At 26.8% G+C, this 15,476-nt stretch overlaps 3 protein-coding genes across 3 annotated transcripts; 2 read left to right on the top strand and 1 right to left on the bottom strand.

Annotated features, from left to right (window-relative positions):
* The first annotated feature begins 2,478 nt into the window (after positions 1–2,478).
* LOC112594760 (heterogeneous nuclear ribonucleoprotein H2-like) lies at positions 2,479–7,679 on the top strand. Its single transcript, XM_025339725.1, has 8 exons — positions 2,479–2,520; positions 2,740–2,996; positions 3,976–4,134; positions 5,376–5,519; positions 6,144–6,282; positions 6,575–6,968; positions 7,040–7,159; positions 7,233–7,679. The coding sequence occupies exons 2-8, from the start codon at positions 2,759–2,761 to the stop codon at positions 7,572–7,574; spliced, it is 1,536 nt and encodes a 511-aa protein (XP_025195510.1). The 5' UTR covers positions 2,479–2,520; positions 2,740–2,758; the 3' UTR covers positions 7,575–7,679.
* A 1,364-nt stretch (positions 7,680–9,043) lies between these two features.
* Positions 9,044–9,528, bottom strand: LOC112594567 (protein FMC1 homolog). Its single transcript, XM_025339408.1, has one exon. It carries the CDS (start codon positions 9,430–9,432, stop codon positions 9,106–9,108), a length of 327 nt encoding a protein of 108 aa, XP_025195193.1. The 5' UTR covers positions 9,433–9,528; the 3' UTR covers positions 9,044–9,105.
* A 448-nt stretch (positions 9,529–9,976) lies between these two features.
* Positions 9,977–14,772, top strand: LOC112594566 (endoplasmin homolog). Its single transcript, XM_025339407.1, has 9 exons — positions 9,977–10,164; positions 10,270–10,371; positions 11,153–11,313; positions 11,375–11,491; positions 11,927–12,258; positions 12,322–13,038; positions 13,099–13,504; positions 13,566–13,836; positions 14,528–14,772. The coding sequence occupies exons 1-9, from the start codon at positions 10,104–10,106 to the stop codon at positions 14,716–14,718; spliced, it is 2,358 nt and encodes a 785-aa protein (XP_025195192.1). The 5' UTR covers positions 9,977–10,103; the 3' UTR covers positions 14,719–14,772.
* The last annotated feature ends 704 nt before the right edge of the window (positions 14,773–15,476 follow it).

Here is a 15,476-nt window from a genome sequence, read left to right as displayed (position 1 = left end):
TTTTAATTAAATTGCAAAGTTATTCTCATAGATTGCGCCAAATCCACTTAAAGGAGCGGCGTAACATTTACTGACCGTACCCCTCATACCCGCACACCGATCAGTGTCTAGTCCTGTATATCTTAGTTCATGATTACTACCAAAAAATATCTTCATATCATATTATTATTATACCAAGTAAACCTAACCTCATCAAGTGTTTACTGCATAGAATTATTCTCATATACATATATAAAGGGCCTATAGTTATTCTGTAATTTAATGTTTGTCAGCTTTGTTTTTTATTTTGTTAAAACTTATAATAGAATATTCAGTATAGCTATAGTATAAACATTATAGACTTAGTCTATTAGACTACTGACTAGCTGTTTTTTTTTTATATATAGTAGGTAGCTGAATTACCCGGCTTTGCTCGTGTGTAATCTGTGCTTTTTTAAAATGAAATTTTTAAATCAACACATATTGTGTTTTAAAGAAGAAAAAAAATGTATTTTACTTAATTTTATCAATTGTTAAATAGTATTAGAAACTGAATTATAAATAAAACAATAATAATCAATAATAATCAATTAACGATCGGCGTGCGTTCGTTGCCGGGCACGGGGCAGATCGTAACATTCGTAACACGTTTATGTGTTATTCGTATATCCATAAGAAGAGTTGTAGGTATTAATATTTTTCAATAATGCAATTTATATACCTAATTGAGCTATTCAGTATTTTCTCTATATTAAAACTATCATTAAAAATATTACATTAATTTTTAGTTTATAATTTCGGCAACTATTTATTTACGACATAATATGTAAACGAGTATACCTGCAATGACTAATAAAATTAAATTGTGAAAAATAGATCACTCGTAAGAACTAAGAGTATTTGGTAGTTGGTACAACTTTGTGAAAAAAATAATTTGGAAAAATGTTAAATACTGTCGTCACAAAACGAAAACATTAAAAAGACCAAGTCGTCATATATAAATATATTATATATATTAGGGTAAAGGGTTAAATAGATAGAATCAAATAAAATATATAAAATATAATAATTATTAAAATGTTTAAATATTATTTATCGTAAAGCCACTAAGTGTCTCTAATATGAGATTTCTTACCACGCCATATCCTTTATTCTAAGTTTTTTTATTAATAAATGTATCATAAATAATTAATTTTTGTGCATCTGTATAGATTCTAATACTTTAAAAATTAAGTCATATTTTAAAGTAAAAAATTATTTAAACAATAATTTGTAAATTGTGATTGTATGTGGTTAGTGGATAAAATAGTTTAACAAATGAACGGGTGAATGATATACGACCCATGATTTTTAAAATTAATATCATAAAAGATAAAGTGTCCCCAAGAAAATTACCATGGTGTCAGTACTTCTCCTCCAGCCCCCCCCCCAAGAAAATTACCTAAAATAATAAAAAAATCTTAAATGAAATTTGAAAATTATAATTCAAGATTGTTTTGTCTTCAGCTGTGGTAAGTATAAAAATAAGAAGTTTATATCTAACACATTAAAAAAATTATAGCATGCTTTGTTTATTATTCTAATAAATAACAATTAATATAATATAATTCAAAATCATAATAACATTTGTTATTCCAAAAAAATACTACGTTTCTGAGGTAATATTTTTCCAAGAAAATGCCTTTCCAATTAAAAAGGATTCAAAAATAATTTTATTTTCAAATGCATACGTTTTCTAGTAAATACTTTCTAAGCAAATAGGTACTTTTCAGACGAAATGTGTTTCCAAATAACAAAGTACTGAATTGGTAATCTTTAAAATAAACCAATTATTTTTCAAAAAAATATAATTTTTCAAACATTTCTATTCTAGATAAAAATTAAAATTAGGACAAATAATATAAATCGATGCAATACTTTATTTTTATTTTTAAATTAAATAAATTTTTTTATGCTTGCACTTATATAAATTAAGTCAAAATTACTAGGAAACTGATTTTATTATATATTAAAAAAATGTTAGAATTAAACAACAGAAAAACTTAAAAAATATAATATTTTAAGAAATTTCTGTTTTCACATGGATTGGGAATAAAAATTTGAGTTTGCGGTTTGTCATGGATATGAAAACAATAATACATGGATGAGAAAATTATATAAATTGGATAAGTAAACGCTTGAGACAGCCATTTTGTCTAAAATGTATTCATGTTTGATTCTTCTTTATTAATTTTGTTTTATTATTTGTTAAATGCCATTGATCAGTTTACGAATGTGTTTTAAATTCTACTTTATTTAAAGAATTACTGATTTCAAGATTGAACAGTTTAATTTCGTTAGCATTGTTAGTAAACTACATTTTCTGTGTGTGCTTATGAACCGTTTTATGTTTTTAAATTGTTTTATATATTTCTCTCAAATACGATGTTATTAAATATGATTAATATAATTTTTTAAATTAAAGTAAATAGTTTCAATTCAAATCAAATTCATTTTTAAATACTAAATATTATAATAACTGCAGTTATATTAACATAAAAGGTATGAAAATTTAATTGTTTAAATTATAAGCTTTGAAATTTGTTGGATTTAATAACATATCTACTATTATTAAGGTCTTAGTTTGTTATAGAACAGTAAATATCGTTAGTATATTGTTTATATAATTTTTTACGTATTAGATTTTTATTGATTTGTATTGATATACTTCAATTACTTAAAACTTCTATACATATGTTTTAATTTCAATTTATTTTTTAGTATTCATTATATAGATACAATGAATCAACAGCAACAACAATCACCACAGCAGCAACAACCACAACAGCAACAGCAGCCACAGCAGCAACAACAACAACAACCATCATCACAGCCACAAATGAATGATGATCAAAAAAGATCTAATGAACAAACTGATGAAGACGATAGTCAGTCTAATGAAGGATTTGTTGTGAAAATGCGTGGCCTACCATGGTCGGCTACGGCTGATGATATAATCAAATTTTTAAGCATATTGGGTATGTTAAGAATAAATTATAATAGTTATTTAACTTGATTAAGAGTTTATTAAACTGCAGACAAAAACTGGTTAAATTTACGTATCCATTCTGACTATCAGTAAATTACGCAGTTTCTTTACAGTGAGGATTAGCTGCAGCTTTAATGCATGGTTGATAGTGTTATTCTATCTATAATTCTGTGGTAGAATTTCTGCAATGTATAAAATCTTAAGCAAACTGATATACTCATACTACTTATAGAATATTTATTATTCTTGTTTAAGTTTTAATTTTTTTATTATTTTTAGAAATAATTATGTATTAATAAATATTTTCTTCATTTTATACTTAGTTTTTTTTTTAATTTTATGTAATGAATAATATTTTTTATTATTTCTTTTTTTTTTTTTTTTTTGAATTAGATATATTTAATAAAGTGATGTAGATTATACAGTAAACTCTGTATTATTTAAAGAATTTTCTTAGGGTTAGAAAAAAATCTAAAGTTTCAAAACATAAACTAAAGAACTGTATTTCTGATTAAAAATATCCAGTTCGCATTATAGGTGTTGAAATTATTGGATATATATTTTTATGCTAACTTTTTGTCTTCCATTCTGAGGATTTGTATGTCTGGAATTCACTTATTCGTGGTTGCTGTGTCACATTATTTCATGTATAATTAAAAGTTTGCTGTTATTGACAAAATGTATTTTTAAATATTGTATTATCAAATGTCAATAAACTAAAGATACAATATATATATTGAAAATATTTACCAACATGGCTTTTCATTTAAAAGAACAACCATGAAATCTAAATATATACTAAGTACATACTTTTTAAACTGATACTTTGGATAAATCCTATTTAACAATTAAATTAATTCTGGTCTAATTTTTAAAGTTAAATTATCAATTTAGAGGTTTTAGTTAAATGTATGTAATAGTTACATATTTAAAATAAATGTATCTAATCTATTTTATTTATAATATAGGTGAAGCAAAGGTTAAAGATGGAACTGCTGGAGTACATTTGACTATGGCTAGAGAAGGAAGACCTAGTGGTGAAGCTTATGTTGAAATGGAATCAGAAGAAGACCTTAAGGCTGCTCTTAAGAAAGATCGAGAACATATGGGAAATCGTTATATTGAAGGTTAAATTCAAATTATATTATATACTATTTTAATAATTAGTTTAGCTGATTGATATTGTATTAAAAATATGGTTTATACTTAAATTGTATCAAATCAAATTGTAAGTCACTCTACTGGGGATGAAAAAAAGTTTTCTAATGCAAAATAGACATTTTAATTCATAAATTAATAACTCATAACAGTCATAACTGTAGGTTGAAATAATTAATATAATAATATTCTCTTAATATAGCCAAAATAAGATGCTAATATTCTTCTTAAAAATTGATATTTTTCTATTATTCTTTAAAAACTATAGTTAAATATGCAAAAAATATGCTTTTACAGTATTATATTCTCAAAATATGCTTTTATATTAAAAAAATATATAATCTAATTGTTAAAGGTCATTAATTATGATTCAATTCTATATATTTACTGAAATATTTTGTTTGTTTTTTGTTTTAGTAAACAATACATTATAATTTAGCTTTGAAAAAAAATTTTCGTACTTGCACATCACAATATAATGTCGTAAAATATGAACTCGATCATGATTGTTATTAATGAAAATTTTGAGTTATTTTTGAAGTATTTTTCAAATTTATTTTTAGTGTACATAACTTGTGCATCGTAATCACATATTAGACACAAAAGAATATTATTCTGACCTCTACTCATAATTAACCTTTCTAAATTACAAAAAAAAAAAACTAACTGTCTCTCAATAACAATAACTTCAAGCAGTGATAAGTTTTTGTCTTATTCACTCAGACTACACCCCTTTTAGATTAAATTCATTTTATTTCTTTCAATCAGCTACAACCAAAAACTTATATTCAGTGTTAATTTTAGTAAAATGTAAACTAGACAATTATTGAAATAATAAAAAAACATACTTGAGAGCATGTAAACTCAGTATGTGTTAACTTCACCTATTGCAGCTGCGGCTTGAGGTTATTGAGGGACAAAAACTGGATATCTCCATTAATTTTTGTCAGTTTTTCTCAATTACTAGATAATGATTGGAATTTTTCTTTAAAGTATTAATTACATTGTATTTGATGTCTGAAAACACTTTAAGTTAAAGAAAACTCTTTTCTCCAAAACTGATACACATAAAATACCAGTTCATGATTTAATAATATTGTTAAGGGTTGTGTAAAGCGATAATATATCTTAGTCAATGATAACTAAATTATAAATTTTGATTATGAGTTATAAAATAAAACTTAACAATGTTTATATTTTTATTTTTTAGTATTTCGTTCAAAACGTTCAGAAATGGAATGGGTTATTAAAAAAACTGGTTCAACACTAGACAGTGTACTAGATGATAATTGTGTTCGCTTAAGAGGTCTTCCCTTTGGGTCTACCAAGGATGATATTGTACAATTTTTCCAAGGTATTCTTTTCTGTTTAATGTTATAACAATATTGATTGAAATTTATTTTTTATTTCTCTTGCTAATTTATGGGTTACTTATAAATTTGCTTTGTCTTGGTGATTCAATAAGATTTATATTTTAAATCAGTTTTGTGATATTTGTTTAACAGTTTTTTTTTTCTAACATCAATTTTACTAGGTAAAGCTTATAATTTATTTAAATTAAACATTTGAATACTAAACCAAATAATTTTTGTTTTGTATAGATATAACTAATTTACTATGTTCCTCTAAACATAAAATAATATTTACTTGTAACCTATTTGTGAACAGTTAAAAATGAATAGATTACTATTTAAAAATAAAATTGTATTGGCAGGAATTAAAAATATTTAATAACATTAAACCAAAATGTTAATTTATTGACAAAAAAAAAAAAAAAGGTAGGAGTAAATTGTTTTAATTTGTAAATATCACAAGTTTAAATTAATAACAGTTAAAATGATCTTAATGAATTGCCTTGTCTTCAAATTTTTAAAATTTTAAAATTTAATAATATTTACCTTTTGTTAATTGAAATTTTTGTGTTTTTGGTTGTGCTAATGATTGGGTTATCTATGATTGGTTGTATTGTGGGCAACAGGGTTGGAGATGACATCAGACGGTATAACCATAGCAACCGACTTCACGGGGCGGAGTACGGGGGAAGCTTTTGTACAATTTGTAGACAGAGAGAATGCAGAGAAAGCTCTGCAGAAACACAAGGAGAAAATAGGACACAGGTGGGGTGTCTTCCTTTATTAATTATCCTGGTGAAAAATTGGCGGGTAATATAATCACATGTAGTTAAACAAAGGGAGGCCGGGAGGGTAATCCTTCGCTCCTCCTTATTTGTGGTTTGTTTTTTTAATTTTATTATTATTATTAATTTAAACCTTAATAATTATTTCTACTATAGTAAAAATTTATATTATATTCAATTTATTATTAGGTATCTCAATTGTATTAAGATTTAAAATAATACTTCTTTAAAATCATCACTTTATAAATTACTCATTTTTTATGATTCTTTAGATATATTGAGATATTTCGCAGTAGTTTAGCAGAAATTCGCAATCAAGCACTGCAAAGAAGACCTAGACAAACTCCATATGACCGAATGGATCGTTTTGCTAGTAGTGGTGGTGGCAGTGGTGGTAGTGGACGGTACTTTGATATGCCTATGAGGACTGGACGTAATATGAAGTCATTTGGAAATAATGGTTATGATAATGGTGGTGATCCATGGAGTAGTGGTAGAAGTATGGGTGGACCAAGAGGAGGTGGAGGTGGCCAAGGTATGATGGGCGGCAGTAGTGGTGGAGGAGGATGGAATAGCAATAACTGGAATGCTCCACCAAGTAGACCATTATATGTTGTACATATGAGAGGATTACCCTTTAAAGCAAATGAGGATGATATTGCTACAGTTAGTATATTTATATTTTTTTTATGAAGCAAATATTTTTTGTATCAATTTTGATAAATATTTCAAATTAGTTTTTTGAACCATTGGAACCTGTTGATATACGTATTCTTTTCAATAACAATAATCGACCATCTGGAGAAGCAAATGTTGAATTTGGTAACAAAGAAGATGCAATGAGAGCTATGTCAAAAGTAAAATTGTCTTTAGTAATTAATCATTAATAATTTGTAAATGATAATTAAAATTATGCATTCTAAATTATAGGATAAGACATACATGCAACACAGATACATTGAACTATTTATGGATGGACCAGTAGGAGGTGGTCCAGGTTCTGGTGGTAATAACTTTAGTATGGATGATATGGGACCACCAAACTCAGGAAATGGTGGAAACTTTGGAGGATTTGGAAACAATTCATTTGGTGGTGGTAACAGTGGTGGTGGCGGAGGAAATTCTTTTGGAAACAACTCATTTTCTCGGCGTAATGACAACTCTGGTCCTCCTAATTCATTTTTTTCAAATAATATGGGTGGAGGTGGATATCCAAGACCTTCTGGACCAAGAAATATGTCAGGACCTGGCCCCAAATTTAATCCCTTTTAAAATTGATAATAAATATAAATAAAATAAATTGTTTAACTTCAAAGTATTATCATATGTTTGCAGCAGATTGATATTTTTTTTATTTCTTTAACTAATAATATAATTATAATTATGTTCTTTAAATTTAAGTACTAACTTATGTTAGTTTTATCATTAAAGTGTTATTTAATTTTGACTACCTAATTTATGGTGTATTCACTTAGAATGATTTTGTAATATAATTAATTTTGAAGAATATAAGAAAACGCTTAATTTGTCACAACATTTAAGGGCATATGTTGTTATATAAGTTTCCTATTTTAGTACGAGGTAATTTTATGTTTTAAAAGAATCTAAAAATTCAAATATTTTAAATGGAAATTGCTAGGAAAATTAATTTTAATGTTAAAAAGACAACTTTTTTTTTTAAATACATTGCAACTTGTGTTTTGCACGACACCTATTTTTAATATATACATTAAGGAAACAATTTTATATTAATTAGTATTTGTAATAAAGCTTCTGAAAAATAAATGTAAAAAATAAATTTTTTTTAAGTGTTGATAATTCACAAAATACCACCTATTGTGGTTAAGTGTTATAAAAATGATAATGTTTTAAGATAAAACTTTATCTTAAATTGTTATATTAGAAAAGGATTTCTTTACTGTTGATTTTATAACAATTTAAGAAAAACTCATAAAAGTTATATTTGTAAAATTTTGAATAAGGGAACTTGTTTTAGTTTAACTAAAAAGTTTTTGAAACCCACACACTACAGTGGTGGTGGTAAAATTCTATTGTTTTGGATAAGTTTTCTCTTTAGCATTGAACGCTATACTATATTGAACATTTGTATTTTGAATGTAATTGTTTTCTTATATATTCTCAGCATTCGTCGCGGCGTCCAAATATAACATTTGATGCAGCATCTGGCGACATCATAGGCCTTGGATTAGTGTAGTAATGTATTGCATATTTACATCAAACTGTCAATATTCAAAAGTGAATTTTTTATTAAAAATAAATTTGATATTGGTTTTATGTATACATAAGTAATTTATATTTTATTCTTTTTCTCTTAACAGCTCAAACATCATTTTATTATTGTTAAGAATTATTTGACGATAATGTATTTTAAAAATTATATAAGTAAATAAATACAAATTCACACGGGACAGTTGAACCACAGAATTCTACGATTGATATTATCATTGATATACCAAGTGTTTTGAACTTTTATAAGAGTCGCAACATCTGCACGCTACAGAGAAAAGTACTCTTACACCACAACAGTAATTGTGTCTGGTTACCATTTAACGTTAATGCCGTACGATCCTTGAACAGTACTAACTTGAATTTAAACTGGTTTATAAAACTAACTCTTAGGCCTGGGTTTTATCGAGTCTTTATAAATATATATATTAAGATAATATAGAAATGTTAGTATCAAAAGTAATAATATAGGTAGTAAAAAAAAAAAAAAAACAGAAAATTCTCCTAACATTTAATGTTTTCAAAAATCTATATACAGACAAAAAAATTATACGTCTTAATTGTCTTTGTCATTTGTTGTTGATGATGGTAGTCTAAAACCGATCATATCCGCCGTTTCTTGAACAGTTTTTTCTCGCCTCTGATGCTTCTCGTTGAGCTCGCGGCATATACGCTGCGATCGTATGTACTGAAAATATGTATCGGCGACCCACATCATCTCGTCGGGACCACGACAGTACTGTGCCGGGGTGACTTGATTTGATCGGTATTCGGACAGTATTAACTGTATTAAAGGTCGGTTGAGCAACTTACTGTCAGATGTGACGTACCGGAACTCACGGGTCAGCGATCGTAGGAGGGCGAGGGATGTTTTTCCAAACATCTCAAACACTTTAAGCGAGTGTTGTTTTTTAATACCGAGAACGGTTCACCCGTTTTTCATCAAAATAAAAATGCAAAAATCTAAATTAATATATTTTGTAATACCGACGATCAAGACGTATTAAGTTATTTTTTGTTACCACGAACTATAAAAAAAAAAATTAAGATAGTTCATTAATAAACATATAGTTTGAAGATATCTTAGATTCTTAGATAATGGTTTTTACTTATTTGTTATGATTATTTTATCATTTCTATTATCTGTGTTTACGACCGGCATGCTAACAACTGTTTTTTTTAAACCTATGGCCGTCATTCGCTAATTATGAGCGGATCATAGCAGTCAGTTAATCCTGGATCAGTGTGACACATAGATAAAAATGACGTCACTAACTTCACTTCGTGTTTTCCTAAAGAAAAGCCACATAATGGCACTCGATTGGCCGGTTCTATTTTCGTGTAGCGTTCTCATTGGTCTGCGTTAAGATTTATAAGTTAAAACTCTGCGATATGTCCCTATAATAAAGTTGTTATTTTCAGTCTGTGGAGTACAGTGCACGTTATTCGATATTGGACATCGACAGTTCACTGACATTTAAGAGCGGTTCATAGGTACTTCGTGTGGTGACAATCGGTTTTTGTTTCTACACGTTGATCCTAAGTCGTGTCAACATGTTGGAACTGAAGTATCTGATACTTGTGTTTTTAGCCTTGGCGTTTTCGCCATTGACTGGTAAGTTGACTTAAGACGGTTTTTCTTTTTTGGATATAATATAATATCGGTCAAGTTTTAGGCGATTTCTTTTTTTAATTTATTAACACTTTTTATTAAATTTAGAGCGGTGTGTAGCTGAAGACCTAGAAGGCGAAGGAGAAATACTCAAAACATTTACAGTTGATGCAACTGTTGAAGGAGTCAGCAAAGAAGGAGCAGTTACTGGTAAAATTTATTACAAGTTCATATTTATGTTTAATGTAGAAATATGCTGCAGATATTAATTAAAGAAATTTAGTGAAAAAAGTTTTCTAAATAAGTATAGGTTAATTTGTAACATTATTAAAATATTATTTTTAAAAGTAATAGTTTTTCAACTTAACATTAATTTAATAATATAAATCATAAAATTATAAATTACTCAAAAAATATAATATCTAAAAATAGTGTTAATAGATGCTTCATTCCTTCATGTTGTTTATCCTAGTTAAAATTATCAACACAATTACTTGTATTTATTTGTAAATAAAAAAACAGGTTTAGTATCAATTTAAATATTATACTTGTATATTATTATTATCATTCTTACTATTTAATCGCAACTACATAACAATTTAATTATATTATGCATTATTTTTTAATACCTATTTAATTTTTTAATAAAAATTAATGTAAATATTGTTAAATCAATCATAATATAATCTTGTTGTAAATAAAAAAAAACCACTGATATTTTTTTTCTGTTATGTAGGTAGGTAGATATATTTTTATTTAATGACATGTTTATTCTTTATTGTGATAGATAGTTAAGTAAATTAAAAAATACATATTATCTAATATAATAATAATTATTATAACTAATATTTTATGACTAATTTAATCATGTTATTAATTGTCCATTTCTATAATAGATGTCATAATAAAGAATTTTGTAAAAAAAAAATTAAACCAAACTTTATAATAATATTAACTCTTTTAATCTAATTAAGGTATAATATTATTACAGATGATAATGCAGCTGTAGTGGCAGAAGAACGAATTAAATTAGATGGTTTAAATGCTGCACAGTTACGAGAGCTGAAAGAACAAGCAGAGAAATTTACTTTCCAAGCTGAAGTTAATCGAATGATGAAACTTATTATTAACTCTTTATATAGAAATAAAGAAGTAATTATTATTTTTACTTAATTTTGATAAATGTAAAATTATATTTAATTGTTGTTTTTAGATTTATTTAAGAGAACTTATTTCAAATGCTTCGGATGCTTTAGATAAAATAAGATTATTAGCATTGTCTGATAGTAGCCTATTAGATGCAACTAATGAACTTTCTATCAGAATTAAGGTAATGTATAATATTGATTATCTTTAATTTAATTTTTAGTGTGAAGATCTATATTAACACCAGTGATTAATATGTTAGATTTCTTTTATTCAGCTTTATTGACTCCATTTTTTGAGTATAGATTAAAATTTAACCATCTAATTAAAATAATGATTTTCTCTTATACTATTTCAAAAATAATTTATATTTTTAAAATATTTCAAAGCTTATTAATTTTAATTAAACATTCTATAACTTTGTTATTTTTTGTCTAATTGAGTTTCTAGCTGTGAAGAAGTTACATTCCTGCTTTACTGGTATAACAAATGAAATTATATTAATACTGATTTGTTTTCATCAATTTTTATTTATCTCTTGCAAATTGAAAAATAGATATAATATGTCTTATTAAAGTTCATTAGATATTATGTCTTTAATAATTATATTGTAAATTAGGTGAACAAAGAGTCTGGTATGTTGCATATTACTGATACAGGAATTGGTATGACTCGTGAAGATCTGGTAAAAAATCTGGGCACCATAGCTAAATCTGGTACTGCTGAGTTTTTAAGTAATTTAAACTCCGGAGATGGTCAAGATAAGAATATGAATGACATGATTGGACAATTTGGTGTTGGATTTTATTCTGCTTTTCTTGTTGCTGACAAAGTATTGGTTACCACTAAGCACAATGATGATAAACAATATATATGGGAATCAGACGCCAACAGTTTTTCTATTGTTGAAGACCCCAGAGGACCAACACTTAAGAGAGGAACACAAATTAGGTTTGTTAAAATTAATAAAGATTCTATTAATTACAGTTTTTATTTTTTTTATTTATTGTTTAGTTTACAACTGAAAGAGGAAGCCCTTGATAATTTAGAAATAAATACTCTGAAAACTTTAGTCAAAAAATACTCTCAATTTATCAACTTTCCTATCTATTTATGGTCAAGCACAACTGAATCTGTAGAAGAACCTATTGAAGAAGACGAGCAGCCAGAAAAAGAGACATCAGAGGATGATGATGCAGCAGTAGAAGATGCTAAAGAAGAAACACCAAAAACCAAAAAAGTAGATAAGACTGTTTGGGATTGGGAAATCCTTAATAACCATAAACCTATATGGACACGAAAACCTGATGATGTAGAAGCAAATGAGTATAATGAATTTTATAAAGCACTAACTAAAGATACAAAGGATCCATTAACTTATACACATTTTAATGCTGAAGGTGAAGTATCATTTAAATCCTTGCTTTATGTTCCGTCTGCTCAACCATCAGATACCTTTAACAAATATGGTACAGTTACGGACAACATTAAGCTTTATGTTAGAAGAGTATTTATAACAGATGAATTTACCGATTTATTGCCAAAATATTTAAGTTTCCTTCAAGGAATTGTAGATTCAGATGATTTACCGCTGAATGTTTCACGTGAAGTTTTACAACAACATAAGTTACTTAAAATCATCAAAAAAAAACTTATTCGTAAAGCTCTTGATATGCTTAAAAAGTTGGATGCTGAATCATACAAGACATTCTGGGCTGAATATTCTACAAAGTAAGTAATTATGATATTATTTTCAAGTAAGAATTATTCTAATTTTCATCAATTTTATAGCATAAAATTGGGCATTATTGAAGATCCATCTAATAGAGCCCGTCTTGCCAAGTTGTTGCGATTCCAATCATCTGTTGAAGAAACTCCAACATCATTAGCAGATTATGTTAAACGCATGAGTGAAAAACAAGAGCATATTTATTATATTGCCGGTTCTAGCAAAGCAGAACTTGAACGTTCTCCTTTTGTTGAAGGCATTATTCGTAAAGGATATGAAGTTCTGTATCTAATTGAAGCTGTAGATGAATACACATTGTCTGCTATTCCTGAATTTGAAGGTAAAAAGTTTCAAAATGTAGCTAAAGAGGGTGTGTCTCTCACTGAAAATAAAGAAAAGGCAGAAGAATTGAAAGTTCAATTTGAACCACTTACAAAATGGTTTGGCGAAAATGCTCTTAAAGATCAAGTAATTTAATTTATAATATATCTACTGGTTTTGTAATATTAATTTTAATTTTATTGTTTAGATTTCAAAAGCGGTTGTATCTGATCGTTTAGCTGAATCTCCATGTGCTCTTGTTGCTGGAATGTTTGGTTGGACTGGTAATATGGAAAGGTTAGCCTTATCTAATGCTCACCAAAAAGCTGATGATCCTCAAAGAGAATTTTATTTAAAGCAACGTAAATCCCTTGAAATAAATCCACGCCATCCTCTTATAAAGGATTTGTTACGAAGAGTAAAAGATGATCCTGAAGACCAAAAAGCAAAAGATATTGCAGTTATGTTGTTTAGAACAGGTGATTAATTTTTTTGGTATTTATTGGTTATCATAACTACCTAGTGACTGGTGGTTATTATTAGCATTGGTGTGGGGATTTCTTTTAGTTAAGTAAAATGAGTAACATGATGTTTTACTTGCCATTTGCCAACGCAATTAGTGTTAAACCATTATTGAGTTGATTATTACAATTTAGTTGAATAAACCCTCGCCCAAACAGTATACTCTCTTGTGCTTGTTTTATTTAAACTAATAAGGTTAAATTTACTTTTTTGGTCAACTGGCAGACCAAGAAAGTCACTTTAATAAATACTTATATTACTCATATTTTATAGTGAAAAAATAAAACATCAATATTCTTAATGTACTGAGTAGACTAGAATGATGTGTTAAAAACGCCAAGTTGTTAACTTCCAAAGACCGTAACATCAAAACTAAGCCTGAACGACAAACTCTGATTGTACCATTGTTCTTAAGTAGCTTACGTTATTAAGTTCCTAAAAAGAAAATCAAAAAATTTATACGGACGGTAATAATAACCACAATTCAATTTGTCTCGCTAGGTAGTCGCGATAACTGATAAGTACCATTTTTTGTCTTACATCAGTTAAATATTTTTAAAATTGTTTTAATTTACCAAAAATAATGATAAAAAATCATTACTTCTTTTCTTTCAAAAAAATTATTAAGTATTCATTTTTATTTTATAGCAACATTGCGGTCAGGATTCATGCTCCAAGAGTCTGCAGACTTTGCTGAAAGTGTTGAAGCTTTAATGAGACAATCATTAGGCATTCCTTTAGATGAAAAAGTAAGTTATGATGATGAAGAATCTGTTGGTGATCAACAAGTAGATGAAGAAGAAGATAAAGAAGAATCCCTAGAACATGATGAATTATAAAAGTTTTGAAAAATATATTTTAAAGATGAACTGTATCAGTTTATCTAATTATAAGTCTGATTTGCGACATTTCTGCATATTATTCAAATAAGTAATGTATTTATTATCATAAATTTACCAGTAGCACTTTAAATTTTATATGAATTATTCCTATGAAATATTAAACACATATTATATTTTGTAACATTTTAAAAATCTGGATAATCTTTTTTAGTGGTTTATTCACTATACTACATAAAATGTATTGTACAAATTATTAATTATAAAAATATTTATTTGTTTGATTTATTAGAATAATTTTTTCATGTAAAATTGTAATACAAAGTTGTTTTGGAAATTGTCTACATTTTTAAATTTATTTCTGAGATTGGAACATTATTTTGCAATTCTTAAAATTATAGAAAACTAAAAAAGTAAATGGAAGTATTTATAGATCTATAAACTTTGAGGTAGTCGGACATCAATTATAAAGTTAATTGAAAAAATATTAATTTGTAAGCAATGTTCATGTTTTTAAATTTAAATTGTTAGTTCTTTCGTGATGGTACATTATTTTTACATTATCCATGAATTCAAATGTTATACAGTACTACATGAAATATAAAATGTACATATAATTTATTAATTTTATTTGCTAGCATTTAAAAATTGTTAAACACTTTGAATTACATATTTTTGCTATTTTTTCAAGGTATTCGATAACCATGTATGTAAACATTTTTACATGTAACATAATAATGGTGTCAATATAATACTGA

This window comes from Melanaphis sacchari, unplaced genomic scaffold, assembly GCF_002803265.2.
Source record: "Melanaphis sacchari strain LSU unplaced genomic scaffold, SCAv2.0 Contig23_pilon_pilon, whole genome shotgun sequence".
Classification (NCBI taxonomy): Eukaryota; Metazoa; Arthropoda; class Insecta; order Hemiptera; family Aphididae; genus Melanaphis; species Melanaphis sacchari.
This window is presented reverse-complemented; position numbering and strand designations above follow the sequence as displayed.

What these genes read in the sequence shown, in the direction of transcription:
- LOC112594760 (XM_025339725.1), top strand. Translation starts at nt 2,759, where the DNA reads ATGAATCAACAGCAACAACAATCACCACAGCAGCAACAACCACAACAG. An exon ending in CAAATTTTTAAGCATATTGG is followed by an intron (nt 2,997 to 3,975) that starts GTATGTTAAGAA and finishes TTTATAATATAG; the next exon opens with GTGAAGCAAAGGTTAAAGAT. An exon ending in TATTGTACAATTTTTCCAAG is followed by an intron (nt 5,520 to 6,143) that starts GTATTCTTTTCT and finishes TGTGGGCAACAG; the next exon opens with GGTTGGAGATGACATCAGAC.
- LOC112594567 (XM_025339408.1), bottom strand. Translation starts at nt 9,432, where the DNA reads ATGTTTGGAAAAACATCCCTCGCCCTCCTACGATCGCTGACCCGTGAG.
- LOC112594566 (XM_025339407.1), top strand. Translation starts at nt 10,104, where the DNA reads ATGTTGGAACTGAAGTATCTGATACTTGTGTTTTTAGCCTTGGCGTTT. An exon ending in GGCGTTTTCGCCATTGACTG is followed by an intron (nt 10,165 to 10,269) that starts GTAAGTTGACTT and finishes TATTAAATTTAG; the next exon opens with AGCGGTGTGTAGCTGAAGAC. An exon ending in AGTTATGTTGTTTAGAACAG is followed by an intron (nt 13,837 to 14,527) that starts GTGATTAATTTT and finishes TTTATTTTATAG; the next exon opens with CAACATTGCGGTCAGGATTC.